Genomic DNA, 6,672 nt, shown 5'->3' with positions numbered 1-6,672 from the left:
GGTCCTTCACCTGGGGGGGGGAAAGCTCCAGGGTCAGGGATGAAGGGAGTTTTTTTTCCCCTAAATTTGTGGAATTTTGGGTCTGTTGAAGGGATCCTACCTTGTATATTCGGACCAACCAATGCTCTGTGGTGTAGGCCTCCTCCAGAACGTCCAGCTCGAAGTCCTTGTTGCCGATCTCGGCGTTCCTCACCCGGTCGTAGCCCGGCGGCCGCTCTAGGAGAAGGTGAGGGACAGAAGATGGTGAGGACACAACGGGGAGCCCCAAAACGGCGCGGTCTGGACCTCGGGGGGTGGGTTTTGGGGGACTCACTGGCCTCGGTGTAGACCTGGCCGAAGCGGTAGTAGCACATCTTGTACATGAGGCAGTTGAGGAGCACCGGGGAGCCCTCGCGGTCCACGCGGAACTCCCCCGTGGGGGTGTAGTAGTCGTGCTCCTTGATGTGGCGCCCCGTGTCCGTGCTGCCGCCGATCCGCACCATCCACAGGAACTTGTTGATGTCTGAGAGGTGGGGAGAGAAGAGTCGAGGAGGTGAGTCAAGAAGGAGTCGAGTTGAGGGGATGAGAATGTGGAGTTGGGGAGAAGAAAGTAAGGCGTTGAGTTGGGGCATCAAGAGCAAGAGGTTGAGTTGGGGCATCAAGAGTGAGAGTTTGAGCTGGGGCATCAAGAGTGAGAGGTTGAGTTGGGGCATCAAGAGTGAGAGGTTGAGTTGGGGCATCAAGAGTGAGAGGTTGAGTTGGGACAGCAACAGCAAGAGGTTGAGTTTGGAGACCAAGAGCAAGAAGCTGAGTTGGGCACCAAAAGCAAGATGTTGAGTTGGGGGATTCAAGAGCAAGAAGCAAGAGGTTGAGTTGAGAGGCCAAGATCAAGAGGTTGAGTTGAGGCATCAAGAGTGAGAGGTTGAGTTGGGGCAGCAAGAGTGAGGAGCTCAGCTGGGACAGCAAGAGTGAGGAGCTGAGCTGGGACAGCAACAGCAAGAGGTTGAGTTGGGGCAGCAAGAGTGAGGAGCTCAGCTGGGACGGCAAGAGTGAGGAGCTCAGCTGGGACGGCAAGAGTGAGGAGCTCAGCTGGGACGGCAAGAGTGAGGAGCTCAGCTGGGACGGCAAGAGTGAGGAGCTCAGCTGGGACGGCAAGAGTGAGGAGCTCAGCTGGGACGGCAAGAGTGAGGAGCTCAGCTGGGACGGCAAGAGTGAGGAGCTCAGCTGGGACGGCAAGAGTGAGGAGCTCAGCTGGGACGGCAAGAGTGAGGAGCTCAGCTGGGACGGCAAGAGTGAGGAGCTCAGCTGGGACGGCAAGAGTGAGGAGCTCAGCTGGGACGGCAAGAGTGAGGAGCTCAGCTGGGACGGCAAGAGTGAGGAGCTCAGCTGGGACGGCAAGAGTGAGGAGCTCAGCTGGGACGGCAAGAGTGAGGAGCTCAGCTGGGACGGCAAGAGTGAGGAGCTCAGCTGGGACGGCAAGAGTGAGGAGCTCAGCTGGGACGGCAAGAGTGAGGAGCTCAGCTGGGACGGCAAGAGTGAGGAGCTGAATTTGGAGACCAAGAGCGAGGAGCTGAGTTGGGTAACAAAAGCAAGATGTTGAGTTGGGGGATTGAGAGCAAGAGGTTGAGTTGAGATGCCAAGATCAAGAGGTTGAGTTGGGGCATCAAGAGTGAGGAGCTGAATTTGGAGACCAAGAGCAAGGAGCTGAGTTGGGTAACAAAAGCAAGATGTTGAGTTGGGGGATCGAGAGCAAGAGGTTGAGTTGAGATGCCAAGATCAAGAGGTTGCGTTGGGGCATCAAGAGTGAGGAGCTGAATTTGGAGACCAAGAGCGAGGAGCTGAGTTGGGTAACAAAAGCAAGATGTTGAGTTGGGGGATCGAGAGCAAGAGGTTGAGTTGAGATGCCAAGATCAAGAGGTTGCGTTGGGGCATCAAGAGTGAGGAGCTGAATTTGGAGACCAAGAGCGAGGAGCTGAGTTGGGTAACAAAAGCAAGATGTTGAGTTGGGGGATCGAGAGCAAGAGGTTGAGTTGAGATGCCAAGATCAAGAGGTTGCGTTGGGGCATCAAGAGTGAGGAGCTGAATTTGGAGACCAAGAGCGAGGAGCTGAGTTGGGTAACAAAAGCAAGATGTTGAGTTGGGGGGTTCAAGAGGAAGAGGTTGAGTTGGGGCATCAAGAGTGAGGAGTTGAGTTTGGAGGCCAAGAGTGAAGAGTTAAGTTGAGTTTGGTGGCCATGAGTTGAGTGGAGGGACCAAGAGCGAGAAGCTGAATTGCTGGAGAGCAAAAAAGCCACGTGCAGCTTCTGGAGAGGAGCATTTTGGTGCCAATTCCTCTTCGCAGCCTCAGCTGAAGGTGGGACTTGGCTCCTCCAAGAGCTGTTCTGGAGGAGCCCATGCCATGGATGGGTTTGACCCTGCTCAGAGTGTGACCTTACCATCAGATGAGTACCCGGTGAGGCCTCCAAAGATGACCAGCACGTAGCTGACGTCCAGCTCCCTCATGATCTCATAGGCTTTCTCCTCTGTTGACGCCATGGCCTGGAGAAGACACAACTCCGGTCACGCCCCGCGCGGACCCCGGCGAGTCGGGGGGCTGGGGGAAGGACCCACCTGCCCCACGCGGGAGATGTGGGTGTTGTTCCAGGTGTTGTTGTCCACCAGGATGGTCCTGTTGGCCATGGCGGTGATCTGGTAGCCGTAGTCCCACCAGGACATCACCTTGGCGTCCTGCAGGCACAGAGGAGAACATCAGCACCCCGGAGGACGCGACGTTGGGGGGTCTCCACCACGTGGTTCATCCCACCCCCTCCTTCACCTCCGGGGTGTTGTGACGCAGCCAGTAGTAAGCTTCTCTGAAGTCATCAAAGATGATCCTGCTGCCGTCGCCACCGCGGGCGGACAGGACGATGGAGGGGGAGGAGTAGGCCTCGCTGGTCACCCAGGTGGAGTGGAAGGTGTAGGTGATCAAGAAGAAAGCCATGACCAAGATCATGCCACTGGCCACCTGAGGGAACAGAATCGGGGTCAACGCTGGAGGGAAGAGGTCCACCAAGATGAGGTGTCTTCTCCAGCTTCCCAAGCCGGCCCACCACTCACTTCATTTTTGATGGGGTAGGTGGAGTCTTGCTGCTTTTTGCTCTTCTTGTCCGGCCGGCTGATGTCCAGGTTCTTCATGTAGGTGGACAAGACCTGAGAGACCCCAATGCCAGACAGGATGCACATCACCGGGGCCAGCACCAGCATCAGACGCACCTATGGGCAGGAGAGGAGAACCATCAGGACCTGGCAGAGAAGAAATTCCCACCATCCTCTGAGGGAAGTTCTCTGAAGATCTCAGAGTTGGGCCAGGGCATGGAGGTGACCTCCATGGAACGCCTGTGGGCAAAGCCAAGGGTTTGTAGATGCCTCCACACCAGAAATCAACCCGTGGTTTGGGCTCGGGGTGGTGGAGCAAGAGTGGAAATGGGCTTTTGGATCCTGCTTGGGTTTGCTGAGGAGCTTTTGGAGACCAGGAAGGTGGTGGCCAGAAGGTGACACCAAAACCAGCCAGATTTGCAACGTCACGTTCCCAGCGGGGCCGAGGAACCAAATTTTGAGGGCGGGTGAAGAGCCTGGTGGCTGTTTCAGCTCAGGGTGGAAGAACCACCATCAAGTCCATGGAAAGAAGAGAAACCATCTTCTCAGCAAGCAGTGGTCCTCACCATGACAGCTGAGAAGTACATGCTGGTCACACCATACATGATGATGAAAATTCGGGCGTCTGAGAGGTTGCTGAAGCAGTAGTAGAGACCAACTGTGGAGAGGACAGAGGAACGGGTCAGGGTCACCTCAGCAACCTTCTCCCAAGGGTAAAAAAGCCACCAGAAGAGGAGAGAAGAGGTCCAACAAACCCTCCATGGTGGTTTAATAAATTGGGGCCTGGTGCCACCAGTGCTGAGCTCACCTGGGAACATGAAAACGAGAAGCTGGAGGTCAAAGTAGTAGGAGGACCAGGTGGTGGGCTGGTGCTCGGAGACGGAGGCGATGATGGGGATGTTGTTCTTCGCATAGGAGGGATCCAGCAGGGAGTAGAAACGTCCCGTCCACGGGGAGATCTTCCCTAGGGAAGAGAAAAGCCACCACCTTTGGTTCCAGAAGAGCAGAACCGGTGGTGCCAGCAGGTTCTCGGCCAAATGGACCATCCTGGATCTCACCTCCCATCTCCGTTACTCCAAGTTGGTCTTTTGGAAAGGAGATGGAGAAAAATTTAAGCCTAAAATGACTTCTCCACCACCCTGACCTGTTCCTTAGCATCTTTCTGCTCCCACGGGTGGACACTGAGGTTCTGGAGCCCCAGCTCCCCAACGTGCCACAACCACAGAACCATTTTGGTTGGAAAGACCTCGAAGATTTGAGTCCACCACTGACCCATGACCCTCACACCACATCTCCACGGCTTGGGAACCCCTCCAGGGGTGGGGACTCCACCACTCTCCTGAGCCAGAACTGGACAACCCTTTTGAGGAACAAAACGTTCCTCAGGTCCAACCCAAACCTCCTGTGGTGCGAGGTGGAGCACGGGAAGGAGGCGGAAACGGGGGCGGGCAAAGGCCACGCTCTCCAGAGCGACGGAGGGAGGTGGAGCTGGTGGTGCAAGGTGCTCCTCATCTCCACCACCCGGGGCTACCTGTGAGCATCAGCAAGGCCCCGATGGTGAGGAGGACGAAGCCGACCAAGGAGATGACACTCCTGAAGAGGACCTCAAACTGCTGGGGGTTGAGCTTGCTGCGCAGGTAGTCGACGAAGGCGTGGATCTGGCACAGGCCGAAGACCCCGAGCGCGGCCATGTGCTCCGAGGAGAGGACAGGCTGGAGGAGGAGGACAACAAGGGACACACTGTGCCTCATGGTGGCTTCTGAATCAAACCCCACCTCTCCAAGTCAGTGTCCCCTCCCTGCAGACCACCCCCCTGTGAGGTGCTGTCTCACATCCCCTTCCGTTCCCAGAGAGGACAATTCAACTTCATCTCTGGAGATCTCGAGACCTTTGGAGATGTTTGTCCTGCCAGGCCAAGACACGTGCTGGCGTTGGCATTTCCTGCCCCAAACCAGGAATCTCCTCATGAAAAGTAACCCCTGAAGGTCACGAGGAGGTTTGAAAGTCATCCAGCACCTCCAAAAGCCAAAGGCTGCATCAAGAGCTAGACCCAGAAGTTGGCGCCCACCTAAAACATCATCGGCCAAGGCAGGAAGAGAAACCATGGCCAACTCGTTGAGGTTCTGCTACAACCCTTGAAATGACCATCCCCCAAAGTCATGAAATGGTTCTGGTCCCCACCTGGAAGCCAACGAAGGAGATCTGCATGGAGAGGATGGTTCCCAAGCAGTAGACTGTGCAGTAGGCCACGTAGATCCTGTGGGAGAAGCGGCCCGTGAGCATCAGGACCAGGACGTGCAAGGGGATGAGGTTGATCAGAAAGACGTAGCCACCCCACGAGGAGACCTGAAGAAAGAAATCAAACCCTCCATCAGCTCCAGGACTGAGCCAAGGTCAAAGGCAAGAGGTTGGATCACACGTGGGATGGATGTTCTTGAGATCCTGGGCAGGGTTTTCCCTCAGCTCCCTGAGAGGACATCCCCAATGATCATGGCTGTCCAAGGCAGGGATCCTTGGTGGCCATCTCCAGAACTCTGGTGGTCATGGGGTGGGGAAGACTCACCATGTAGAAGTAGGCGAGGGCACACATGGCAGCCCAGTAGATGGAACCGGTTTTGACGGCTTTGATCCACATGTAGTAGGTCAGGAGCATGCAGAAGATGGCAATGCCTGGGTGGGAGGACACAGAAAGGTCAAAACAAGCCCCAAAATGGCCCCAGCAGAACCTCGGTGGTGTTGAAGGTCTTAGCTCAGTGGTTCTGGGGCTCCACCTGAAGGTGGAACAGCACCTTGAGCTCGGAGCCAGGCCTGGGAAAAGGGGTTGGTGGCCAGTTTCTAGATGGAAGCACAGCAATGTTCTCAGCTTGGAACCCTAGGAGCATCTTGGATGGAAGAGACCTTGAAGGTCATGGAGTCCAAGCGTTGCCCCAGCACTGCCAAGGTCTCCACTGACCCATGTCCCTCAGCACCACATCTCCACGGCTTTGAAATCCCTCCAGGAATGGGGTCTCCACCACTGCCCTGGGCAACCCTCAAGGGGAAGAAATTGTCCCTCAGGGCCAACCCAAACCTCCCCTGGGGCAACCTGAGGCCATCTCCTCTTGTCCTATGGCTTGTTCCTTGCAAGAAGAGACCAACCCCCACCTGCTCCCACCTCCTTTCATGGGGTTATGGAGAGTGAGAAGGTCCCTCCTGAGCCTCCTTTGCTCCAGGCTCAACTGTCTTTCTGCAGGTAACAGCTGACATGGCTTCTCCAAGCCACACAGCAGGTCACACAGCCCTGAGAACCCAGCTAGGGGACAGGAACCTGGGTCCTCTTCTGTCCTGGCCACCACCAACAAGGTCAACACTGCTGCCAAGCCCCAGAAGGGAGATAAAGGTCTGGTGGCTGTTGATGGGTGTCCTATCTCCAAGCAGTTGGGTTCAGAACCACAGGGACCTGGTGGGACTTACTGGGAACGGATGGTTCTGGCACCCAACAGCCAACTGAGGTCTCACCACCCTCAACTCAAAGATTCCAACAGTCAGCTGAGGTCTCATCACCCTCAAAGACTTCAA

General features: G+C 56.0%; 1 protein-coding gene across 1 annotated transcript; it reads right to left on the bottom strand.

Moving 5' to 3' along the window:
* Positions 1–100: 100 nt before the first annotated feature.
* Positions 101–5,784, bottom strand: STT3A (STT3A, subunit of the oligosaccharyltransferase complex (catalytic); the record flags this gene model as incomplete). The annotated part of the gene is made up of 11 exons (XM_008938565.1): positions 101–216; positions 314–502; positions 2,415–2,517; positions 2,590–2,706; positions 2,795–2,983; positions 3,076–3,231; positions 3,681–3,772; positions 3,923–4,078; positions 4,646–4,826; positions 5,296–5,460; positions 5,678–5,784. Coding segments are annotated over 11 exons (1,571 nt in total), but the record flags the coding sequence as incomplete, so codon positions are not given.
* Between the last annotated feature and the right edge of the window lie 888 nt (positions 5,785–6,672).

This window comes from Merops nubicus, unplaced genomic scaffold, assembly GCF_000691845.1.
Source record: "Merops nubicus isolate BGI_N331 unplaced genomic scaffold, ASM69184v1 scaffold50104, whole genome shotgun sequence".
NCBI lineage: Eukaryota > Metazoa > Chordata > Aves > Coraciiformes > Meropidae > Merops > Merops nubicus.
This window is presented reverse-complemented; position numbering and strand designations above follow the sequence as displayed.